General features: G+C 40.6%; 1 protein-coding gene and 1 pseudogene across 2 annotated transcripts in view; both read right to left on the reverse strand.

Moving 5' to 3' along the window:
* Positions 1 to 25,604, reverse strand: part of DAP3 (death associated protein 3) — a 29,542-nt gene that overhangs the window by 2,154 nt on the left and 1,784 nt on the right. For both annotated transcript variants that reach the window (XM_060136765.1, XM_060136755.1), the window contains exons 2-11: positions 15,962 to 16,013; positions 10,587 to 10,709; positions 9,052 to 9,153; positions 6,563 to 6,671; positions 5,118 to 5,210; positions 4,347 to 4,477; positions 3,576 to 3,656; positions 3,329 to 3,487; positions 2,575 to 2,634; positions 1,996 to 2,085 (exon numbers count right to left, since the gene is read on the reverse strand). In XM_060136765.1, the coding sequence (XP_059992748.1) occupies positions 1,996 to 2,085; positions 2,575 to 2,634; positions 3,329 to 3,487; positions 3,576 to 3,656; positions 4,347 to 4,477; positions 5,118 to 5,210; positions 6,563 to 6,671; positions 9,052 to 9,153; positions 10,587 to 10,709; positions 15,962 to 16,003 (990 nt within the window). In that variant the 5' untranslated portion in view covers positions 16,004 to 16,013. The remainder of the gene's footprint in view (positions 1 to 1,995; positions 2,086 to 2,574; positions 2,635 to 3,328; positions 3,488 to 3,575; positions 3,657 to 4,346; positions 4,478 to 5,117; positions 5,211 to 6,562; positions 6,672 to 9,051; positions 9,154 to 10,586; positions 10,710 to 15,961; positions 16,014 to 25,604) is intronic.
* Positions 17,399 to 18,277, reverse strand: LOC132515927 (small ribosomal subunit protein uS2-like; annotated as a pseudogene).

Here is a 25,604-nt window from a genome sequence, read left to right on the forward strand (position 1 = left end):
TTAATATAGAGAGACAGATACAGATGTGTGTGGATGTGTATATATAAACACATATATGCATATAGCACACATACATGTATGTTTGTATATATGAATAGTGCATATATCTACTTACTAACTCTGCTGGAGGGCCTAGAAGAAGTGACACCCACATCCCAGTAGCAATAAGTATACCTAGCACTCAGGTCTTGGTTTCTAAATACTATTCTCCTCTAAAACGAACCAAAGCTCCTTGAAGAAATGGCTGATTTTAGGGCTAGGGCATGGAAAGTACAAGATGAGTCTGGAACATATTCCTTTTTTTTTTTTTTTTAAATAAATTTATTTATTTATTTTTGGCAGCGTTGGGTCTTCGTTGCTGCGCGCGGGCTTTCTCTAGTTGTGGTGAGCGGGGGCTGTTCTTCGTTGCGGTGTGTGGGCTTCTCACTGCGGTGGCTTCTCTTGTTGCGGAGCACAGGCTCTAGAGCACAGGCTCAGTAGTTGTGGCGCATGGGCTTAGTTGCTCTGTGGCGTGTGGGATCTTCCCGGAGCAGGGCTCGAACCCGTGTCCCCTGCATTGGCAGGCGGATTCTTATCCACTGTGCCACCAGGGAAGCCCTGGAACATATTCTTGTGTCAAAAGTAAAGAAGTGCTTAGAAATGATGGGGACAGAGGAGGAAAGGTAGGGAGAAAAATGATGGGGACATGTTAAAGGGACAGAGAAGCCAGCTTGAAGGGCTCCTACTGGCCAAATCTGGGATATCTTAAGCAGCAAACTAAATAATGATAGTAATTATTTAATGGGTTCTAAACCCATTAAATAAGAATCCACATGTCTATATTGAAACAAATACACAAGGGAGAAAGGAAAATTCTTAAATATAAGAGAGGGCCAACTGATACATTTAGAAGTAATGGTGGAGCTAGAAAATATCCATCTTGCAATTATCATGATAATTGATTTAGGGAAGAATCACCAATGGAAACTAAAACTAGTAAGGGGAAGTTTGAGAAGTAAAAGGATATTTACCTAGTCTCAAAGTATATCTCCACAAGATACTTATTCATTACAAAAGGAAAAGAGTAACTTTACTGAGGAGAAATCAGGTGGAGAGCACCTTAACTAAGTGTTCAAAGTATATATTGCCAGTAACAGGAGAAATAAGTTCCATGTGCTTTCTGATATTATGCACTGAGAAGACACACTATAACTTCTAACATCACGTATAGTCAGGAAAAAACAGACAACCCCATAAAATAACCCACAAGATAACTAGCATGTACTCTTCAAAAACAGAGATATAAATATTAAGGTTATAAAAGACAAAGACTGAGGATCTGTCTCAGATTAAAGGGGACTAAAGACACCTGACAGTTGAGTGCGGTGCATTATCCAGGACTTTCTTTTCCTGTAAAGGACACTGGGATAACTGGCAAAATCAGAATATATTCTATAGATTAGGTAACAGTCAATGTTAACTTTCTGATTTTGAAAATTGTGCTGTGGTTATACATTAGAATATCTTTTTTTTTTTTTTTTTTTTGCGGTACGCGGGCTTCTCACTGCTGTGGCCTCTCCCGTTGCGGAGCACAGGCTCCGGATGTGCAGCCTCAGCGGCCATGGCTAACAGGCCCAGCCGCTCCGCACCATGTGGGATCCTCCCGGACCAGGGCATGAACTCATGTCCCCTGCAACAGCAGGCGGACTCTCAACCACTGCGCCACTAGGGAAGCCCTAGAATATCTTTGATTTTAGAAAATATGCATTATTTAGAGATAAAAGAGGGCATCATATCTCAGGTTACTGTCACATTATTCAGGGGAAAAAAAGAGATGGAGAGAAAGAGTAAAGCAAACATGGTAAAGTGTTAACATTTTAGAAATCTAGCTGAAGTCACAGAGGAATACCATTTTTCTCCAAGTCTGAAATTATGTCCAAAAAAAATATATATATATGTATGTATATTTAGACAGAATGACTATCTAAGGGTAAACAAATTTTCCAGTGATTTGACCTTTCCCAGCAACTCCTGGGGCAGATAGGCTTTCCGGGGCTTAAAGAGAGACCCAGTCTGGCTCACAGTCAACACAATGGCGCCTCCTTGCTGAAAGAAAGGAGAAAAAGCTGAATTTGAAAAAGACAGAAAAATGCATTTTAATCATCTGCAGTTTTTTTTTTTTTTTTGCCATATGGTGGTATGGCAGTGTGATCTAGCACAGTTAACTGGCAACTAATTTGATTATTAATTCTCAATTTGACTCTGACAATAAATTGCTACATGATCTTAAATTTATCAAAATCCTTTCCAAAGTTGATAAGAAATAAAAACACCTTGAACAATTGCAGCAAAGTGAAATTATGCCAATATTTCAAAAAAAATGGTTTTGAATAAGTGTACTCCAGTCAAGTGGAAAGATAAGAAAACAAATATATAGATTTAAAACTTGGTACAGTTATGAGAATTAAATAAGATATAAGAACTTTCTGTCCATAAAATTAAGAGACCGGTAGGTATTAGCAATGAGGCAGTTGAACATCTTTAAAACGAAAATACATTTCTTTCTGAAATCTGTTAGGTATCATGTGCACTCACCCAATCATTTTTCACCATTTTCCTCAGGTTGTAAATAAATGCTAGTTCTTCTGGGGCAATCTGCACATCGGTCAATGTGTGAGACAGAGGTGAGAGGGAGGAGAAAGGGAGAAAAGAGGGAGAGAAGAGAACATTACTTGCTCTGCCCGGATGCTCCCCTGAGATATCTGCACTGACAACAACTAGAAAATCCTCAGCTGGGAAATCTCTGGAGGACTCTGCACTCTCACTGTCGAGGGCCTGGGTTCAATTCCTGGTCAGGGAACTAAGATCCCACAAGCTGTGCTGTGAGGCCAAAAAAATAAAAGAGGAAAAAAAAATCCTCAACTACTACATAACTATAGTACCTGAAGGTACCTCTGGAATAAGCTACATGGCCACTGCTCCTCAAACTGCCATGCTTCTGGAGATTAAAAGGAGTTACCAAGGGAGAAAATACCCACTACCCCAACCCACCCCCTTCCTTGATGCTTCTGATCGTCTCTGCTTAGACCAGAGAACATCATTTTGAAAAGAGAATAGAAAGAAGAAAATTGACAAAGAAACCACAGCTTTTGTTGTCATGCTCTTGGTATTCAGTGGATGATGGAATGTGGCATCATCTCCTTCTGATACTATTTTCACTATACATCTTATTTCAAATATTCCAAGGCAAGAAAATATACTGCATGGTCTAGAAGGCTATGTCCCAGCCTACGTATATGATAGGTTCTGAAATCAGAGAAACCAAAATAGAGAAACTCAGTTTTCCTACCGGGCTTTTATCTTCTCTTTTCAGTGTGGTCCTTCCCCAGAGAGCATTGACTCCATCCACTGCCACCAGGAGGCGAAAAATACCCAAAGAACTTTGCCTCTTTAGCTCTTTGAGCACAATCCCAACTGCATCTGTGGCATTCCTCACCCGCGTTATGCCCTGTAGGGAAAGAGAGACAGTGGCTTGCAGTCCTACAAGAGGCTGTCTCTGGTTAGACATAGTACATGTTCAGTGTCTTTTTTTATACCTGTTCAACTACTTCTCCCAGGGGACTGCCTTTCTCAGTGCTTTCTCGCTTATTCCAGACATACTTCTCTTGAACTTTTATCTAAAAATAAAACAAAGACCAAAAAAGGCCACTTAGCCTAAGGATGAACCCATCCCTAGCTAAGAAGGTAGGGTAGGAGGCTAAGGTTATTAGCATTCTATTTTCATCTATTTTTCAAGCCTTGTAAGAGAGCTCAGCAGGGAAGTGAATGCTTTCTAGCCCATTTCTGCCTGGAGCTTAAAAAAACACACACAAAAAAGTAAGGGATTCTGACTAAAAAGGCCCAGGATGAAGCCTTGGCACGTGCATTTTTAACAAGCTCCTAGGTGATTCTGACTTACATCCAGAGTTGAAAATCCCTGGCCTAGAGACTGTATCCAAGCATCACTAGAGAATAATTTTACGAATATGTTTCTGGTACCTAAGAGATCTAATCTGGAGAAAATTATGTAGTTGAAATGTGTGTTAGAGGATTTTAGGCTGTCACCTTGGAAAAGTCAATGAAGCAATCTGGACTTCACTTTGCTACCCACCAGATGCGACCAGCTTACTGCTGCCTCTTTATTTTACATGGATAAATGAGTTGCAGCGTGTGAACTCACTGTGAATAAAATGTATGAAAGAAATACAAAATGGTATAGTTATCCCAACTACAATATTAGTTCTCCATAGTCTACTGGTACTCAGGGCACAAAGAAGATAAAAATCTTAAAAGATTGTCCAGCACCAAACTTCTGGGAGTCTAGTCACCTGACTCAAGAAATGCTCATTTGCAGTTTTGAAATTCTTCAGCCAGGTTGAAGCCTCTAAAGGTTGATCAAAGCGCTGTTTGTTGTAGGTGGACTGCAGAAGATCCCGGCAGTTTTTCACCCAAAGATGAGCTAATCAAAAGGCAAAAGAAAACAAACTAGGCAGGAACTGACTGTATTCAACTCAAAATACTCTATGCTTCTTTAAGTTATGGGAGATGACTTTAGTTTCCCATATATATTTCTTAAAGCCTTCTTGCTTCAGAGGTTTACTTTTTGGTCTGGTCCATCTTAAATATTATCATTACACACAATACACAAATAAATGGATTAAAGGTCACCTCAGCTTCCTGGCAGTTTTTAAAGGCAGAAAATGTGGATGCAAACAACACTGAACAAAACAAGGAGGGATATATGAGAAGTATGAGAGTTTAAGTTTTTAAGATCCATGCTGACAACCTAGAATGCTGACAAACAGTACCATGTCAAAGGGTCTAAGGGTACTCAAAGTTGTTGGCTGATGGCAATAAAGCTTGTGGTGAACACTAAGGGGGGAGTTTATGCTCTTGGGCATTAGCTATCAAAGTGAGGATTGCTGCGCCAAAAAATACTTCATTCTAATTATCAAAAGGTTCCAAAACTAACTCAGACCAGCCTGTACCTGGAGCAAAGACTTCTCCCTTAGTTGTCAGAGCCCTGTCAGAAAATTGAAGCCACAATGTTACCACAGTAACAGAATAACTAACCCCAACATAGTGAGGGAAGTTCTTACCATCTGGAATATGCAGTATCAGCCAATCCTGTTTTGCACAGAAATGAATACTATGGCAAAGACTGAGGGTTTTTCCTGTTCCCTTCTCGCCATCTAAAGCACTTGCTGTTAAAGAAAACACCACCTTCCAGTAGTTGGGACTCCACGCTCCCAATGTGGGGGCCCGGGTTCCATCCCTGGTTGGGGAACTAGATCCTGCATGCCGCAACTAAAAGATCCCGCATGCCAGAACTGAAGATCTTGCATGCCACAACAAAGATCACGTGTGCTGCAGCTAGGACCTGGCACAGCCAAATAAATAAATATTTTTAAAAATAATAAATTTATAAAAAAAAGAGAAAGGAATAGTAGTTTCTTTTTTCTCACCAGGAATTGATTTAGGAATGGATGTGTGACGTAATTCTGGGCAATATGAAATGAGGGATGTCTGATGGAAGCTTCTGGGAAATTTTTCTTTGTTTTAAAAAAAAAAGAATGCAAGAAAGGAATGTTTACTTTTCTGGCCTTTGGACATGGCTCTGTGAAGATGAGATGTTTGGAGCTGCTGTAACCATTTTGTCAACATGAAGAAATCAACCTGGAGACAAAACCTAATATGGTGAGGATGACAGCAGAAAGATTAAAGGAATCTGAGTTCTCTCTTTTTTAAAAGAATATTCATTTGTTTGTTTTGGCTGCACCCGGGCCTGGTTGCAGCGCGCAGGGTCTTTAGTTTTGGCATGCCTGTGGGGTCTGGTTCCCCAACCGGGGATCGAGCCCGGGTCCCCCTCACTGGGAGAGCGGAGTCTTACCCACAGGACCACCAGGGAGGTCCTGGAATCTGAGTTCTTGATGACCTCAATGAACTGCTGAAATAACCAAACCTGAGCCTAAACCTGATGTTCCTGTTCCTTAGGCAAAAATCATTTATTACCTAAGCCATTGTGAGTTGGACTTTCTTACTCAACTGCAAATGAAGCATCTTAAGTGATAAACTAAAACAGGAGAAACACAACATGAGATGAAGAATTGGGTCATTTTAGAGATGAGCCACCAAAAGTTGGAGTATGTTAATATGCTATTTAATATGTTCATACCTAATTCTTTTAAAAAAAGCTGTTTTGACAGTACCACTAAAATAGATTACTTATGTCTTTTAAATTTAGGACTGCAAAAATCTCCAATTAGAGCAAGGAGTAAAAGAAACAAGTTCCTGAGGAAAATAAATTTAGTCAATTTTCAAAATATTAGAATTTTCATGCACTCTTACTACAGGAGTGTCAATTCTGACTTAACCCCTTCTGGCTAAAAATAAAGGTATTTTCTTAATTAAAAAAAAAAAAAGAAAAAGAAAACACCACCGAAAGGGACACTTCAACTGTCAACAAATAAAGCATTTCTTCTTTTCCCACATTTGAGGAAGGAAAGCATTGGCTCAGATAGCCCAGGCAAGCAGGAAAGGATACAGAAAACGTATCGTACAGCTGGATGAGCAAAATTGGTGTTTTTCAGGTAATGCAGAAGCTCTAGGGCTGGTCTCCTTACCATCAGGCAAGCTTCATTGAATGTCTTCACCTAACAAAACAGGGAAAGAGGAAGGAGAGGGTGGGGTGTGGAACTTCTAGCCAGTTCTTGGTAATATACACTGAGTCCAACATAGCAACCATAGCATCAAATTGCCTATTTTTCATTTATTCAGTTAGGAGAGGTTGGTATTGAATTTGAAAATTTAGCCATGTAATTTAGCTAAAAATTGAAACACATTATCCCGCACCAAGTGTGTAACATTCAGCTTTTGATTATTTCTGTAAATGAAGCACAGATATTACATCAGTTAATTGAAATTTACAAATAATCCAGACATAACTATGTAACCTACTTAAGGTTGATATAAATATTAAAAGCGTGTAAAATGCTTAACAAAGCATCTGACACATGGTAAACATCAAATAAATGTTAATTCTTTTAAATTTATTTTTAGCTAATTTTTCTTTTAAATTAAATTTAATTAATTTATTTTTGGTTGCATCGAGTCTTAGTTGCGGCATGCAGGATCTTTCATTGCGGCACGCGGGCTTCTCTCTAGTTGTGGCTCGTGGGCTCCAGAGTGCTTGGGCTCTGTAGTTGCGGCACGTGGGCTCTCTAGTTGGGGGGGCAGAGGCTCAGTAGTTGTGACGCGTGGGCTTAGTTGCCCCATGGCATGTGGGATCTTAGTTCCCCACGTTCCCTGCATTGGAAGGCAGGTTCTTAACCACTGGACCACCAGGGAAGTCCCTTTAGCTAATTCTTATAACTGTAGCCACCTAGACTTTTCTCTAGAACTTATATACATACCAGATCAGGAGCAGGTGTGACCAACTGCCCCACAGCTATGAGGCCATACCTGACACCACCAGTATACAGATACACCAGAGAACTGGCACACAAAATTCATTCCCGTTATGCCATCAGGAATAATTTGGTGGAAAAATTTGGGAAGCAGTGATATGTGTGAAAATGATTTGCAAATAAAGTATTTAATAATGTCTACTGATAAGAATAAGTACCTAACAAATACTATTCACAAGTATATCAGATAGGGATTAAGATAGTGTTGGTATTTTTTAAAGAAATCCTAACCAAACAATTGAATTGGAGAAGGACTTTGACAGGTAAGTTCAAACTTAATGGAAAGTGAAACCTTCAAAAACATGATACAGATATTAAAACAGAAATGCCGTATTAGGCAATATGACAGTACTAAAATACACAAACAATGGTGAGGGAGTTGGCCTTTACATAAATGGAAGTTATGGAAAGAATGTATGAGTAATTCCTTCCAAAGCACTGGTGGTTAACCATTCTGAAAGCAACCTGCAATAGTTAAAGTTAGGCCCTCAGAACTATGTTAGAGATTGTACTACGAATGTCTTGGGACAGTTTAAAGATGATTTCTTCTGACCGTGTCCTATTTCCAAACTTAACAAAATTTTTGATGACAAGCTGTCTATGGCCTAGAATTAGCCCCTTTACTGGTGTCTCATCTAACTTCTTGAAATAAAACACATTGAAGAAATGACATCCTCTGGTTTCTAAGCTAAAAATCACCTGCACAGTCAAGTTTGATATTTCAATAAGAAGGAATAATTTCTGAGGCTGAAACTAATTGAGCAGGAATTATCCAAAAGAACTAATTTTCCCAGGGACTTCCCTGGTGGTCTAGTGGGTAAGACTCCACGCTCCCAATGCAGGGGGCCTGGGTTCGATCCCTGGTCGGGGAACTAGATCCTGCATGCATGCCACAACTAAGAGTCTGCATGACGCAACTAAGACCTGGCACAGTCAAATAACAAATAAATAAATAAATAAATGTTTATTAAAAGTGTTAAAAAAATTTTGCCAACAAACTCTGTTTGCAGTTAACTATGAATTCTTTCAATGGCTATAAAGCAATCCAAGATTACATTCTTTGGGTTGAATTTATGACCACAAAACTACATTTTCTGAAAACCCATGAGACTGAAGAAGAACAATGAATGATGCATCTAATCCAAATATCATTTCTATTTGGCTCAAAAATATATTATGTTTTTGCTTTTCTATACATATAAACTATTTCCATGATATTTTGCTAAGGCAAATATTAAATTCATTTTTAACAATTATTTGAAGTCTAAAGTTTCTAGAAATCTGTTGGGTAACACAAGGAAAAGAGTGGAATATTATTTATTTACTTAAGAATATTTTGCCTGGCTCCAAAAAGGATTTAAAGAGGTTAACTGCAGATAAGCATTTGCTTAAAGTAATTATAACAACAGCACTATTCACAAAAGATAATCAATAGCTCAATTTATCTGATTTGTTTTTAAGATTCAAATTAAATCTTTTATAGTTTTCTACTCATTTAATTCCACCCCTCTGCTATCAACAGCTTGTGTTATAAGCTCCCTCCAATTCCCTCCCCTGTTTTGAGCACCTGCATTACAAAGCGAGGAGGCAGGCCATGGGAGAATACAGTCTTCAGATCTTGGAAGGATATGTTGTAGTGCTGACCCTCATGCTGCTCCCCATGCTTGGCCTAGGAAATAAAAATGCAAACAGGTATAATGGATAGAGTGACAAAGACTTTGAAAAAGTGTCAAGGGCCTTCTAGACTGTAGTGAGGAAACACTTCTCTCTCAGAGCTGGAAAAGATATTCTTTCATTTCTTAGACAAAAAATGCTCGCTGTTGTCCCCAAGTCCACAGTGTATATATAAAGCTGATGTTGGCCTGAATGATGAAGCCAGTTGCTCGGCAACATAAACCCTAGATGTGGAAGGAGCAGAGACAAATCTTGCCATCTGGATTCTTCTGTGCTGTGCATAGAGATGATCCAGTCACGTGACAAGATCATCTGCATGCCACTGTTGCCATAGAAACCTCTGAGGAACTGGCAGATAAAGGGACTACAATTACAGGGAAAAGCTGAAAGGCAATTCAATGACTTCATTCACTTATTCTATTTCATTTTGTGCTTGTGAAAGTAGATGAACGCTAGAGACATAAATAAAACACACCCTGCTGAGATGGTGTTTTGGGTAATGAGTTATTTTTTTCCCTTCCACAAGCACAGCATATGTTAAGTTGGGGCAACTCAGAGGGCAGGGGTAGGGACAAAAAGGGAGAGAAAAGCTATTGGTTCCCTTCACATTTAAGCACAGACCATACAACTGATTTCATTTATAAGAGGCAACAATAATACTGAGGAAGGAGAAATCAGCATTTAGCCTAATGGGACCTGAAATAGAAAATGCAACACTGGATACTGCTGGAATCCTGGTTTCTACCGATAAACTTCACTTTAAATACTGCTCTTCTCAACAAATCAAGTTAGTTCCCTCTCCAGACACTAGGAAATCCACTTAGAAAGGTGGAAGATAGTACCAGATTGGTTATTAGGAAAACTATGTGGTCCTAGGCAAGTAAGTTGATTTTGTTAGGGTTCTCCATACCAGGGTTGGTAAACTATGGCTGGCTACCCATTTTTGTAAATAAAGTTTTACTGGAACACAGCCAGGCCCATTTGTTTATGGCAGAGCTAAGTAGTTGTGACAGAGATCACTTTGGCTCATATGCCTAAAATATTTACTATATGATTCCTACAGGAAAAGTTTGCCAACCCATCATACACTAAGATCAATAATAACTACTAAATTTAACTTCTAAGGAATTGAGTAGTTAAGTATTTACTAGGTACCTACTCTATACCCAACAAAACCCTTGGCACAAAGTGAGTTCAATGGTAGGAATTAAACCAAAACAGATAAGGACTGACCTGTCTGAGCTATGTTACCATAGTATCAGATAGGGATGGGGAAGATCAGGGTTCCAGAATGCTGTCTCAGGTACTGTCTGACTATATGTAAAAATCTGCTTAGCTTCTTTCAGTTTCAGTTTTTCTTATGTGTAAAATGATGGCAATACAAATTATAAGCCCTGAAAAAAACCCATATACACGTTAGCAACTCACCGGATCATTCTCACTGGTGCGGGAAATAGCTCTGGGACTCTCAATTGCAACCTGGTTATCCAGGTGAGCAGCAAGGCATTGGGGTGCCTGGGTCCCTATGTGCAAAAAACGTCCAGGGTCCAACTATAAAAGAAACCATTTTAGTGTTTTACAATTAATAGGCTTTTTACGCTTGCTACAACACAGAGGTTTTAAGCCATATCTGCCACAGGGAAAAATATCACTATCATGCATTTTAGTTTTATGTAAAACAGATCCTTGTTATTATTTATAATTCTCTAAGTCCAATCACATTATTCATACTCTGAATCTGTTCCAGCTTGTGTTGCTATGTCTGGGCTCTGTCCCATATGGAAACAATTCCATTAGAGATTGTTCAGGAGCATAGCTCAGCCATTACAACCTAACTCAGGAAACTTCATTTAATGCTCTTGCCTACAGTGATGAATGGTGGCCAGTATTGTACAATTCCCAGCTGTCTAGTAATCCTAGTCACCTCAGTTATTAGGGCATTAGTGCAACGTTCCTATTTGATAGGTATAATTACACTCCTTGCAACAATTTTCTTGCTAGCTGTGTCCTGAAATAAAGAATCTTTCATTAAGAACATGTAACGAGGGAGTGAGTAAAGCATCCAGCTAAGTGAAAATAAACTGCTCTACAGGCAACTCAGTAAACTGCACATGGAAACCTCAGAACTGGGAAAGGTTTGGGGAAGAGGATGAGATTTCAGGAGATAAATCTGAGAAAATGCTAACTGGAGAACTCCCAAGCTGAGTTTAAGGATAACAGGCCTTGTGTATAAGTGAAAAGATGCCAGTTACAAGAGAAAGATTAGAGTATGAATCCAGTAGAATGAGGAAAACAGGGTTGTGAGAGATGGCTGTAGAAAGGGAGCTGCTCGCTAGGTCAATAGATAGTATGAAAGCTGCCTGTATTTATATTTAGTCTCACCAAGCAGCTTCATGAGTGCAGAAAATGTATATTATTTTTGTACTACCTCTCATAACATTTATAACCATTTAACAAGACCTTTGACTTCCTGACAACTTTTTAACTGGTATCTTTAAATCTTTGACTCTTCATCTTTCACAGTCCAGAAGATTTGTCCTCCCAAATAGGTTTAACATTCAGCTAATCAAAAAGTTTGGATGGTTCCCTATTAATGTCAAAATAAGTCTCAAAGTCCTTAGCATGATAATTAAGGCCACTGCTATAAGTTCAACCTACTTTTCTAGTCCTACTCCTTTATAAACTCTATACTCCAGCCAGCCAACCATGCTAAAACATGTTATTTACTTTCATGCCTTTATATTTCTGCTCATTCTATTTCAGCTTCCCTCTCTCCCTATTTAAATCTTACTCATCATTTAAGACTCACCTCAAATGTCATATCCTCTGTGAGGATTTGCCAGACACCTCCAGGCAAAAGCAATTATCTTTCCCTCTCTATAGATAGCACTTTCTTTGTATTGCATGCATTTTTACTCTGCCTTGAACTACATTCATGGCTTTTGTTAACTGAGTACCTATAAAATGCTAGGCAACAGAGTGTTATACACACATTATTTTTGAGCCAAGAATCCTAGAAGATAGGTAGAATATTACGCTGTTTTATTATGAGGGAAATCAAAGTTCAGGGAAGTTAAATAACTTTGTCTAAAGTCACAGAGTTGGTAGGTGATGAAATCAGAATTCAAATCCAAGTTTGTGGGACTCCAAAATCTTTATCCTTTTTATTGCATCATGGTATCTTACACACAAGTTTGTCTCCCATTTTAGGCCACACACACTTGAAAGAGAAAGGAAAGAGAAGGGATCAGGTTTTATTCATTTTTGTATCTCCTTCTCCAAGTACCCAGTGCACCACAAATACTTCATACTTGTGCCCTGGAATAAAAAAATCTTTCTTAGAGACATGATGAGATGGGGGAGTTTGTAAAGCATCTAGCTAAGTGAGAGTAAACTGCACTACACTGCAACTCAGTGAGCTGCACATATAAACCTCTGAACCAGAATTTGCATATTTAATGTAAAGTAATAGGGTAAAGTAATACAGTTGCTCCAACACTGTCTGCGAATGCAGAGACAGCAATGTTTATCACATGTACTCTATACCTCCCAGCCTCCCTTGCAGAAAGATTGGGGTCACATGATTAGTTCTGGCTAATGAGCTATCAACAGAAATAACTTGGGTCAATTCTAGTCAGAGCCAGTTAAGAGTGGGTATAGGGCTTCCCTGGTGGCGCAGTGGTTGGGAGTCCGCCTGCCGATGCAGGGGACACGGGTTCGTGCCCCGGTCCGGGAGGATCCCACATGCCGCGGAGCGGCTGGGCCCGTGAGCCATGGCCGCTGAGCCTGCGCGTCCGGAGCCTGTGCTCCGCAACGGGGGAGGCCGCAACAGTGAGAGGCCCGCGTACCGCAGAAAAAAAAAAAAAAAAAAAGAGTGGGTATAAATTCTCTTTTTTCTCCTGCCATGGCAACCTTAAAACCTACATGCTGAGATGGCATCCCAAGATGACAAAACTGCATCCCTATGTCTATCCCCTCCCATATTTGCCTGTAAACCATTTTTTTTGGCAGCACTGCACAGCACGTGAGACCTTAGTTCCCCGACCAGGGATCGAACCCGTGCCTCCTGCAGTGGAAGTGCAGATTCTTAACCACTGGACCGAAAAGGAATTCCCTCCCTGTAAACCATTTTGGAAATATAGCAACATCAAGAGCAAAACAAAACATATACACACAACACAAACAATATCATGTGTTGAGTTAAGCCAATAAGAATTCAAGGCCTGTTACCTCCATAGGATCTGAACAATACACCCTACTATATTCTCAATTCTACTGGAGAGAAAGCATCATGTCTCTAAATAAAGTAGCAGTCAAGTGGAAAATTAAAGATATTCAAGGACCACAGGGTGGTGCTATTTCTACAAGAAACCTTTGACTTTTTAGTTAAATGTTTTTTGCAGCAAATTAAAAGCTAGCAAAATGGATTCCTTACTTCTTGGTGTCATATATGGCATCACCCAGCTAGTCTCTTGTCTCCAGGGAAAACAACCATATGTACAACTGCCTCTGCACCGTTCCAGAATGAAAATCATGCAGTTCTTGATAGAAGGGCATTCATGAGCCAATAAAGAAGGTAACTCTAAACTAATCTACAAAAAGCATAAAATCTTCTCACTGACATTCCTCTGTACTTTGGACTCAGGTCTTTCTTGTTTGCTATAAAGAAAGAAGAAATTGTAGCCTTTTAATATAATAAGTTGGGGCCAGAATCCATCCCTTTGTTGATCTTTGCTTTTTCATATTGTTTTATAAAAATGGGTTATTTTGGGCTTCCCTGGTGGCGCTGTGGTTGAGGGTCCGCCTGCCGATTCAGGGGACACGAGTTCGTGCCCCGGTCCAGGAAGATCCCACGTGCCGCGGAGCGGCTGGGCCCGTGAGCCATGGCCGCTGAGCCTGCGCGTCCGGAGCCTGTGCTCCGCAACGGGAGAGGCCACAACAGTGAGAGGCCCGCGTACCGCAAAAAAAAAAAAAAAAAAAAAAAAAAAGGGTTATTTTATGTACATAGGTTTGTCATGAATCCCTGGAAAAAAGGTGAATCCTATAAGAGGAAGGGCTCCTTTTTAAGGAAATCTAATCTGTAATTAAATGATCAGATGGAAGTGACTAAGCCCTTCCAGCTCAGTTCTCATCCTTTAGGACATAACTCTGGTAGGATTTCCTCTGGACCCTACTAATCCAGGTTAGGTGCTTCACCATGCTATAACAATCATTTATTCATGATCCCACTACTGGACTTCCAGGTCCTGAAGAAAACATGGACCATAAAATGCAATACAGCACAGTGGTTAAGGCCACAGGCTATGAAGTCAGACAGACCTGGTATCTAGTCTGGGTTAGACAACTTCACAGCGTGTTACCTCAGGCAAGTTACTTAGCCTTTCTAATTCTAAATTTCTGCATCTGTGAAACAAAAATATTATCTACCTCAGGGGTTGATCATGAAGACTAAGAGAAATAAAGCACTTAGCACAGTGCCTGGCACATAATGAATGCCCAACAAACAGTAACCACTGGGACTTCCCTGGTGGCACAGTGGTTAAGAATCCGCCACGGGTTCGAGCCCTGCTCCAGGAAGATCCCACATGCTGCAGAGCAACTAAACCTGTGCGCCACAACTACTGAGCCCATGCTCTAGAGCCCGTGAGCCACAAGTACTGAGCCCATGTGCCTAGAGCCCGTGCTCTGCAACAAGCCCACGCACTCCAAGGAAGAGTAGCGCCTGCTCGCTGCAACTAGAGAAAGCCTGTGCACAGCAACGAAGGCCCAACGCAGCCAAAAATAAATAAATAAATTTAAAAAACAACAACAAAAAAGACCCAAATAGTAACCATTATTAGTGAAATGAGTCATCTTAGAATCCTGAGTATCTGCCATAAGGAAGGTGCTGAAAAACTATTTGCTAAATAAATGAGAGAATGAAGTAAAGCAACAGAACAGTCTTTCTTACATATGATTTTATTATTTTAATCAACTATCAACTATCAGAAATCAGCAACTTAGGGCTTCCCTGGTGGCTCAGTGGTTGAGAGTCCGCCTGCCGATGCAGGGGACATGGGTTCGTGCCCTGGTCCAGGAAGATCCCACACGCTGCGGAGCAGCTGGGCCCGTGAGCCATGGCCGCTGAGCCTGTGCGTCCAGAGCCTGTGCTCCGCAATGGGAGAGGCCACAACAGTGAGAGGCCCGCGTACCGCCAAAAAAAAAAAAAGAAAAAAGAAATCGGCAACTTATTTTTTTTTAAATACTTCATGAAGGGATGATAATCATTGACCCAAATGGAGAATAATGATAATCATTGACCCAACTGCACTTAAGCTTATTTATCTCCTTTAAAAAAAGTCAGTTCTCCTATGATAGGGTAAATTCCCAAGCGCAACTATTCTACTAAGACCTGTTATTGGATTTTTAAAGGGCAGTTGGGAGTGAAGTGTATGGGCAGAGAAATGGAATTGTGACTGTTCTTTTTTTTTTTTTTTTTTTGCGGTACGCGGGCCTCTCACTGTTGTGGTTTCTCCCGTTGCGGAGCACAGGCTCCGGATGTTCAGGCTCAGCGGCCATGGCTCATGGGCCCAGCCACTCCGCGGCACGTGGGATCTTCCCAGACTGGGGCATGAACCCGCGTCCCCTGCATCGGCAGGCGGACTCTCAACCACTGCGCCACCAGGGAAGCCCGTGACTGTTCTTTTGAGCAAAACTAGTCAGCTGAAGTTCTCCAGAGCATTTTATTCTGGATACAATCAATCCAGAAAAGAAATCCACCTAAAGACAGTTTACACAAAGCACTTAGGTCAGTCAGGACTCACCTTATGGACGCTGGAGATAAGCCTTGTCATTCCTTTCAGCATTATCCCTGCACTTTTAAAAAAAAGTGAAAAGGTAAGCCACAACTGGGAAAAGATATTTGCACAACGGATTAGTATCTAGAATAAATAATGCCTTTAAATTGATTTAAAAAATGAGCAGAAGACACGAACAGATATTTCACAGAAAAGGGAACACAAGTGGCTAGTAAACCCATGGAAAGAGTTCGACCCTTATGACAAATCAGGGAAATGTAAATTAAAACCACAATGAGATATCATCCACAACCATCATATTGAGAAAAATGAAAAAGACAACAGCAAATGTTAAAGAGGCTGTGAAGCACTGGGAAGTTTCCTATACTGTCAATGGAATTATAAATACAAATATCTTGGAAAACAAATTTGACATTATCTGTAAAGTTGAAAAGGTACATGTCTATGGCCCAGGTATTCTACTCCTTCGTATTTATTTTAGAAAAACACATATACATGTACACTGGGAAATATGTATCACAATGTTCATAGTAGTAGAATATGAATTATCAGAAACTGTAAAAAGCCCAAATGTCCATTGATAGAAGAGTGGATAAACGGAGATACGGTCACGCAATAGATGCCATACAAAAGTAAAAAGAATAAACTGCAGTTACATGTAAGACATAGATGGATCTCAAAAACTAATGCTGAGTGAAAACTGTAATATACAGAATGATATAATTTATATGAAACTCAAAAACTTAAATCCTAATTATCTGGAGAATACACATATATGTAATAAAACTGAAAGAGAAAGGCAAGAGAATGATAAGCACACATTTAGAATAATGCTTACCCTTAGGGAAGAGGTAAAGGGACAAGATTGGGGCAGGTCACACAAAGGAATTGTAATAATCTATTTCAAATGATGGATAATAGATATGAGTATTTGCTTTATTATTTTTATACCATGTGTGCTATATTTATTCATTTGTATGTTGGAAGTATTTAACTAAAAAACCCTAATCATGTGGGAGCTAAAAAATGTTTAAAATACTTAAATGCAACTCTCAATATTCACTAGTAGACAGCATAACTAAATCAAATCTCCAGGTAATCACCTACTTCATTTTGGCTAATAATTTTCACCTTACATCCAAAATCTTTAAAGCAGCAGCAACAACAGTGTTACACCCATTTATTCAACAGTAACAACAACAACAGAGTCGCACCCATTTATTCAACAGTTACTGAGCACCTATTATGTGCCAGGGCCTGTGAATAAGATGGTGAACAAAGCTGTTCAGTCCCTGACCCAACAGAGCTTATAGTATGGTTAAGAGATGACACAAACTCCTCTGAATTCTATCTCCTTTTAGTTTTCAAGTTTACTATTTCTTTTAGAAACTGCTTATTTTCCCATCAACCTCTTTCCATTTTAAGAGTTTGTGGAAGAACAGCTTAAGACCACTCAGTGGCTGTTCCTACTCATTCAGTGGCCTGAGCAGTGGGAGCTGCAAACCAGTCTTCAGTGGCAGGCTGAGCACTCCGGTCTTCAGCAGGGAACTGCTGAATAGGCACAGGGAGCACCTGCACACCTTCGGACCAGTCTGCCGCCTCAGGTTGAGCAGCAGTGAACTCAGGAGCTGGAGCAGCCCATTCACCCTGAAATTCCTCCTTGGTCACAGTCTTCTCAGCTGCCACCTGCTCTTCCTTTTCAATCTCTTCAGGAACTCTGTAGAAGTAGAGATCAGGCATGACCTCCCATGGGTGTTCACGGGAAATGGTGCCACGCATGCGCAGAACTTCACATCAGACTCACTGAGTGAGCTCCCTTGTTGTTGCATGGGATGGCAATGTCCACATAACGCAGAGGAGAGTCTGTGTTACACAGAGTAATGGTGGGCAGGTTAATGTAAAAGGCCTCTGTGAGAGACTGGTCAGCCCTGGGATCAGTAACCAACCAGAAGCCTCGGCTCCTGGAAGGCTGCCTGGATCTGGTTAGTGAAGCCTCCAGGAGTGAAGCGGCCAGCAATAGGAGTAGCTCCAGTGACAGCAGCAAACTTCAGCACAGCTTGCTGGAGGATATGACACTGACATCAGCTGGGTTTTCAATGGCAACAATGGCACCAGCTGCCAAGAGAAGCTTCTCTCAGGTTCTCTTCAGATTTATGATGTAGATGCCATCACTGTTCCTTTTGTAGATGTACTGTTCCATTTGGAAGTCAAGGTTGGTGCCACCTAAGTGGGTTCCAGCTACAAGAAATTTGAGGACATCCTTCTCCTTCATTTGCAGGACATCAAGGGCTCTGGACATTGTGAAAGTTTCCCTTTAAGTTACAAGGGAATCCAGAACAACGCCGTACAGACCCCGTCTGGGTAGCGCGGAAAAGGCAAGTTTACTTTTTAATAAAGATGCAAAGCATTCCTTAATTCAGTCATTCAAAAATGTGTTTTGTGTTTTCACGTGCCCACACTATACAGACTACACAGTGGTGAACAAGACTGGCATGGTCTCTACTGGCCTGCCTCACATTTACATGTGGGATTGCAGGGCTCCTTTGCTGTGTTTGAAAAGCAAAAGTTCTAGAGCAGCAGTTCCCAAAATGAGTTTGGTGAATACTAACTAGTCCTAAAATGCACCAATGTTCTCTGGCCAAAGAAATTTGAAAATGCTATATAGTTATTCACTTCTTGAATAATTATAATATATGCACATATTCACAAATTTAAAGGCTTTGGGGAAAACTATAGTTAAGAGACTTCATTTTAATCCAATTTACTTGGCCTTGGAACCCTTGGAACTTCCCTTGTTGCAAAATACTATTAATAACATTCTCCTGGCTGCTAGTGGAAGGGCTGCTGCTGTGCAGTAAGGTGGCGACTGTGAGCATGTGCCCAGGCGTGAGGATGAATTCTACTAGGCCACAGGCAGGGTTGAGGTCCCCTCTGTTCCCTGTTCTTCAACGGTTCTCCTTTGTTCTGCCTTACACTGCCTCTACTGCTGTCCACCACTGTCCAACGCCCACCACCACCACCTGCTGCCTAATCCAACTGTGCAGAGAAGAGCTAACAGAGCAAGTCTAAGACTGCTGTCCTTAGAAAGGCCTGGTTGCAAGTTTGCCCTTTAGCTGGTGTCTCAGAACTTGGATTTCAGGAGAGTTCCCACCATTCCCAGAACTGGTAAGAGTGGGTCACTGTGCCTCAACTATTTATACAAACAACATGGTTTACATTAAACACCTGCTTTCCTTCTGAGAGTCTGGAAATTTACTACATGCGAGGCTGATAATGACTATATGACCAGCCCCAATAGAAACCGTGGGCACTGAGACTCTGTTGATAGTTTCCCTGGGTGGCAACATTTCACCTGTTGTCACAAGTTTTTGCTGAAGGAATCAAGTGTGTCTAATGTGATTCTACTGGGAAAGGACTCTTGGAAACTTATACCTGGTTTCCTCCAGATTTTGCCCAACGTGCCTTTTCCCTGTGCTGATTTTGCTCTGTATCCTTTTGCTGTAATAAATCATAGCTGTAAGTAGGACTATGTGCTGACCTCTGAGTCCTCCTAGGGAATCACAGAACCTGGAGGTAGTTTTGGCAACGACTGACACAACCACCCAGTGCCCAACACTACCCAGCATCGATCTCTACCTTATACCCACCATCACCTGGTACCCAACACCACCATCTTTGACCAGCTCAGTTTTCTTAACCCCAGTTCTTCTCAATCCTCCCCTATTTCAATTACTTCAACTCCCTGCCTCCAACACTGTCCTCCCCGATCCGTGATCAGCTAACTCTCATACCAATTCTAACCCTCTGTATCAGCTGATTTCCAACCCTAAGCCCTCTACCTAACCTCAAGTTTCCCAACTTCCGAACTACTCAAGACCCCAATGCCACTCCAACAGGATCTGGCCTACCCAACCCTGCTCCCTAGATCTTCTCAATGTGCCCTGGTTACAACCACTGTTATGAGACAGCTGTGGGCTGCAGCTCTGGAGGGAGGTAGTGTCCTAGAAAGAGTGGGTGACATGGTCCTGAGGTCACTTCTTCCTCCAGGTATGCCTGTGGTCATTGAGGCCATTACTCTGGCTATGTTTTAGAGATTATGGGAAATGCTGGTCAGGAAAATGTGACTAGCTTTCCATCTTGTATCCTGTCATCTTGTATCCATATTACAACATTGGGTCTACTAGCCTCCATCCTTGAACTTCTCCAATCCATCCTTTCCACTGAAGTCTGGCTCTTAAAACCCTTCAATGTTTTCCTACTGCTTTTAAAGGTAAATTACACACACACACACACACACACACACACACACACACACACACACACACACACACACACACACACACACACACACACACGGCTTATATAACAATAACAGAAGATACTTTAAGAAAAAAGGGGGGGGTGAATCTCAAAAGTCTGATCTCAAAGCAGACAATCCAGACTAAACCACATTTTCCATGTTCTTTAAAATATCTGTAAGTAGAAAAAAATCCTATTGACAGGCCAAATGAAAGCAGAAGAATGGAATATTTGCTCATTCTACATTCCAAGACATATACAAATCAGGGCACTGCAAGAAAAAGGTTCAAAGCCACTAATACTATGAAAAAATTGAGTAATGATTTCTCCTTTCAGTTTTTTCATATCCTTTGAATGTCGATTTGCAGAGTACAAGTTAACCACATTGTAACTGGAAGGCAGATAAAGGACAGGTTTCCTATTAAAACCGACTGCTGGGGCTTCCCTGGTGGCGCAGTGGTTGGGAGTCCGCCTGCCGATGCAGGGGACACGGGTTCGTGCCCTGGTCCGGGAGGATCCCACATGCCGTGGAGCAGCTGGGCCCGTGAGCCATGGCCACTGAGCCTGCGCATCCGGAGCCTGTGCTCCGCAACGGGAGAGGCCACAACAGTGAGAGGCCCGCGTACCGAAAAAAAACAAAAAAACCCACTTCTCTAATATTGTTCAACTGTCATCATTCTGAGACTCTACCTGTTGTCTATTTCTACTATTTCAAGGAAGCAGAGTCCTCCCTCCAATCCCAGTCATTCTTTGTTTAAAGGGTGGATAGGGACTTCCCTGGTGGTCCAGTGGTAAAGAATTCGCCTTATAAGGCAGGGGATGCGGGTCCGATCCCTGGTCAGGGAACTAAGATCCCACGTGCTGCGGGGCAACTAATGCCGCGTGCCTCAACTAGAGTCTGCGAGCTGCAAATTACAGAGCCCATGCGCTCTGGAACCCACACGCCACAACTAGAGAGAGAAAACCTGCATGCCACAACTAGAGAGAAGCCCGCACGCTGCAACGAAGATCCCGCATGCCACAACTAAGACCCAATGCAGCCAAAAATAAATAAATAAAAAATAAATCTTAAAAAAGAAAGAAAGAAAGTGTGGATAAAACAAATCCCAGAGACAAATAATTCCTTAGTCTTTAAACCCTTTGAAGTGTTTTCAGGTACACTTGTAAGGGACATTTACTCACTATTGTATTTAAAGTTCTGTCACCCTTCTGACAAAACTTTCTGGCTAGTGTTAGAGCTCTCTTTCTTTAAAAAGAAAAAAAAAAGTACTGTCACATAGGCCAAGTGTACACTGAAAAGGAAGTCAGAAAAAGCCTGTACCAAACTTAGAAAGGTATCCCAAAGGCTATATGCTAACACTTCAGTGGTCACAAAAATTATAGATTATTTTTTAAATTAAACATTTACTATTGAGATATTTATACATTCATAGGCAAGTGAAAGAAATAATACATGTTCCATGTATCCTTTACCCAGTTTCCTCCAATGGTAACATCTTGCAAAACTATAGTACAATATCACAACCAGGATATTGACCTTGATACAGTCAAAATACAGAACATTTCCATCACTTTAAGGATCCCTCATGTGGCCCTTCTACAGCCTCCAGCACTTCCCTCCCACAACCCTCCCATTCCTTAACCCATGACAACCACTAATCTGTTCTCTATTTCTGTAATTTTTTCATTTCAAGCATGTTATATAAATGAAATCATATGGTATGCAACCTTTTAATATCAGCTTTTCCCATTCATCATAATTTTCTGGAAATTCATCTAGGTTGTGTGTTACATGCATCAATAGTTTTTCTTTTAATCCTGAGTACTATTCCACGGTATGAATGTGCCTGTTTGTTTAACCATTCATCCATTGAAGGACATCTGGGCTGTTTCCAGGTTTTGGGTATTACGAATAAGCTGCAATGAAACATTTGTGTACAGATTGTGTGAGGAGAATCAAATTCTTCAGGTTAAGGTGATCTAGTTCAAGAACTGAATTAATGCTACAATGATCTGAATAATAATAATAGTATTTTTCAGAAACAGGCTCTATATTAAGCAATTTATAGGCACTGTCTCACAACACAATCCTATGAAGTAGATATTACATCCATGTGAAAATAGGGATGGACAGACTAACTTGCCCGAGGGTATATAGCCTAAAAGTGACAGTTCTGGAATTCAAACCTATGTTTGACTCTGCAGCCTTTGCCATTAGTCACTGTGTATATTGTATTATCAAGTGCCTGAACATTTCCACTGATGGGGAACTCACAAAGCAGTCCTGCTTTTATGTAAAGTTCTTTCACAATCTGAGGTGAAATGTCTCCTTGTAGCTTCCATTCACTATCCCAGCCTTTCTCTTTGGTTTTACAAGCTACCTTCCATGTGATAAACTGAAGGTAGTTATGTCCCCTATTTTTTCTTTTCCAGGGTAAATGTCTTCAGTTTCTCAAAGCAATCATCATACAAGTCCTTTATATTACTCATCAATACTCTTCAGCTATCATCTATCTTTTTTTAAAATAAATTTATTTATTTAATTTTTGGCTGCATTGGGTCTTCACTGCTGCACGTGGGTTTTCTCTAGTTGCTGAGAGTGGGGGCTACTCTTTGTTGTGGTGTGCGGGCTTCTCACTGCGGCGGCTTCTCTTGTTGCGGAGCATGGGCTCTAGGCGCACGGGCTTCAATAGTTGTGGCACACGGGCTTCAGTAGTTGTGGCTCGTGGGCTCTACAGTGCAGGCTCAGTAGTTGTGACGCATGGGCTTAGTTGCTCCACGGCATGTGGGATCTTCCCGGACCAGGGCTCAAACCCATGTCCCCTGCGTTGGCAGGCGGATTCTTAACCACTGCGCCACCAGGGAAACCCTCACCTATCGTTTTTAGATTTTATTTTTTCAAGAGTAACTATTTTGTTATTCTATAACACCACTGTTTCATTGACAACACAGCTTACTAACATCATCAGTTCTTTCTTTCTTTCTTTTTTAAACAAATATTATCTAACAAAATCGCAGCAGCCCTTTTAATGGAAATTGTCAAGCTGATCTCAAAATTCATATGAAAATGCAATGGACTCAGAATAGTATATAAAACCTTGAAAAATAAAGAACAAGGTTGGAGGGCTCACATTCCTGATTTCAAAACTTACAAAGCTACAGAAATCAAGACAGTGTGGTATTAGCATATGCCTATAGATCATATATGTCTGACCCATATGTCTACAGATCAATGGAACAGAGTTGAGAATTCAGTAATAAACTCTTATATCACAGTCAGTTGATTTTTAACATGGGTGCCAAGAAAATTCAATGGGAGAAAGCACATTTCTTTTCAAGAAATGTTGCTGGGACAGTAGAATATCTACAAGTAAAAGAATGAAATTGGACCCCTACCTCACATCACACACAAAAATTGACTCAAAATACATCACAGACCTAAATCAAAGTGCTAAAACTATGAAACTCTTCGAACACATATAGGAATAAATCTCCACGACCTTGGATTAGGCAATGGTTTCTTAATGATGCCAGAAGTAACAAAAATAAAAAAAATAGATACTTGGACTTCATCGAAATTAAAAATTTCTGCTTCAAAGGATACCATCAAGAAAGTAAAAGACAGGAAATCCTCTGGCAGTCCAGTGGTGAGGACTCAGTGCTTTCATAGCCAGGGCTTGGTTCAATCCCTGGTGGAGTAACTAAGATCCAGCAAGCCTCTCAGCGTAGCCAAAAAAAAAAAAAAGAAAGTAAAGGACAACCCACAGAATGACAGAAAAGATTTGCAAGTTATATATCTAATAAAGAACTTATATCCATAATATATTATACAAAGAACTCTTTACAACTCAACAATAAAAAGAAAATGTAACTCAAAAATGGGCAAAGAACTTAAAGTTTCTCCAAAGAAGATACACAATGGCCAATAAGCACATGAAAAGATGCTCAACACCATTAGTCATTAGGAAAATGCAAATCAAAAACACAATATGATACCACTTCACACTCACAAGGATAGCTAATATCAAAAAGAACAGACAATAACAAGTAATGGGGAGGATGTAGAAAAATTGGAATCCTCATACATTGCTGCTGGAATTGTAAAATGGTGCAGCCACTTTGGAAAACTGTTTGGTATTTCCTCAAAAGTTTAAATGTGGATTTACCAAATGACCCAGCAATGGAGTCCAAGCTCGCTCTGCTCGCTGCATGACAGGTCAACAAGTCGGAGACAAGGTGTTGAGGCAAGGAATATGACTTTATTCGGAAAGCCGGCAGACCAAGATGGCAGACTAAAGTCTCAAAATAACTATCTTATCCGGGTTTGGATGCCAGTTTCTTTCACAGCACAGAGAAGGGGAGGAGATGAGGAAGTAAAAAGGCCATAAGTTTTGCAAATATCACCTGGAATGGCCAGCCTCGGGGAGGGGAGGTGTTAATTTCTTCTTTCTTGTAGCCATCCACAGGTGGACAGGGGCCAGATGTTTCCCTGAACAAACCAAATGTTTCCCTTTGGTTTAACATTCAGGCATTTGGGGCCGGTTCCCCGAGGCAGGCCATTATGTATAGACAGTATCCTTTTAGTGAACAACAACAGCGGAAAACAAAGGTTAAAGTAAAAGAAACAGATCCAACATGCACTGCTGCTGTAACAAATTACCACAAACTTGGTGTCATAAAACAACATAAATTTGTCATCTTAGAGTTCTGTGGTTTAGAATTCCAAAATCAAAGTGTCGGCAGGACTGTGTTCTTTCTGGATGCTCTAAGAGAGAATCTGTTTTCTTGACTTCTCTAGGTTTTAGAGGTTGCCCTTTCATCTTCAAAGCCTACAACAGTTGGTCAAGTCTATGTCCTACTGCCTCACTCTGACAGAGTCTCTGGTCTCCCTCTTCCACCTTTAAAGAACTCTTGTAATTACAGTGGGTCTACAAGATAATTCAGGATAATCTCCCTATTTTCAGGTTAGCTGATTAGTAACCTTAATTTCCTTCTGCCATGTAACATAATGTGTTTACTGGTTCCAGGGATTAGGACACGGACATCTTTGGAGAGGAACCATTATTCTGTTTTCCATACCATCCTTGGTTCAAATAATTCAGGGTTCATTCATTCAATAAGGTCATTTTATTGAGCACTTAATATATTTTAGTCTCTGGTAGGCACTGGAGCATAAAAGAACTGAATACGATCTTATTTGTCTATAGTTAGCTGACAATTCATGAATCAGTGCAGTTACCCAAAGCTAGTTAAAGACAGAGACTGTAAGTAACTTTCTTTATATACAAGTGTAGTGGAATTCCATTAAAGGTGTTTTTTCTTTTTAGCATACGCAATTATGTTGCTAATG

This window comes from Lagenorhynchus albirostris, chromosome 2 (genome assembly GCF_949774975.1).
Source record: "Lagenorhynchus albirostris chromosome 2, mLagAlb1.1, whole genome shotgun sequence".
Taxonomy (NCBI): domain Eukaryota; kingdom Metazoa; phylum Chordata; class Mammalia; order Artiodactyla; family Delphinidae; genus Lagenorhynchus; species Lagenorhynchus albirostris.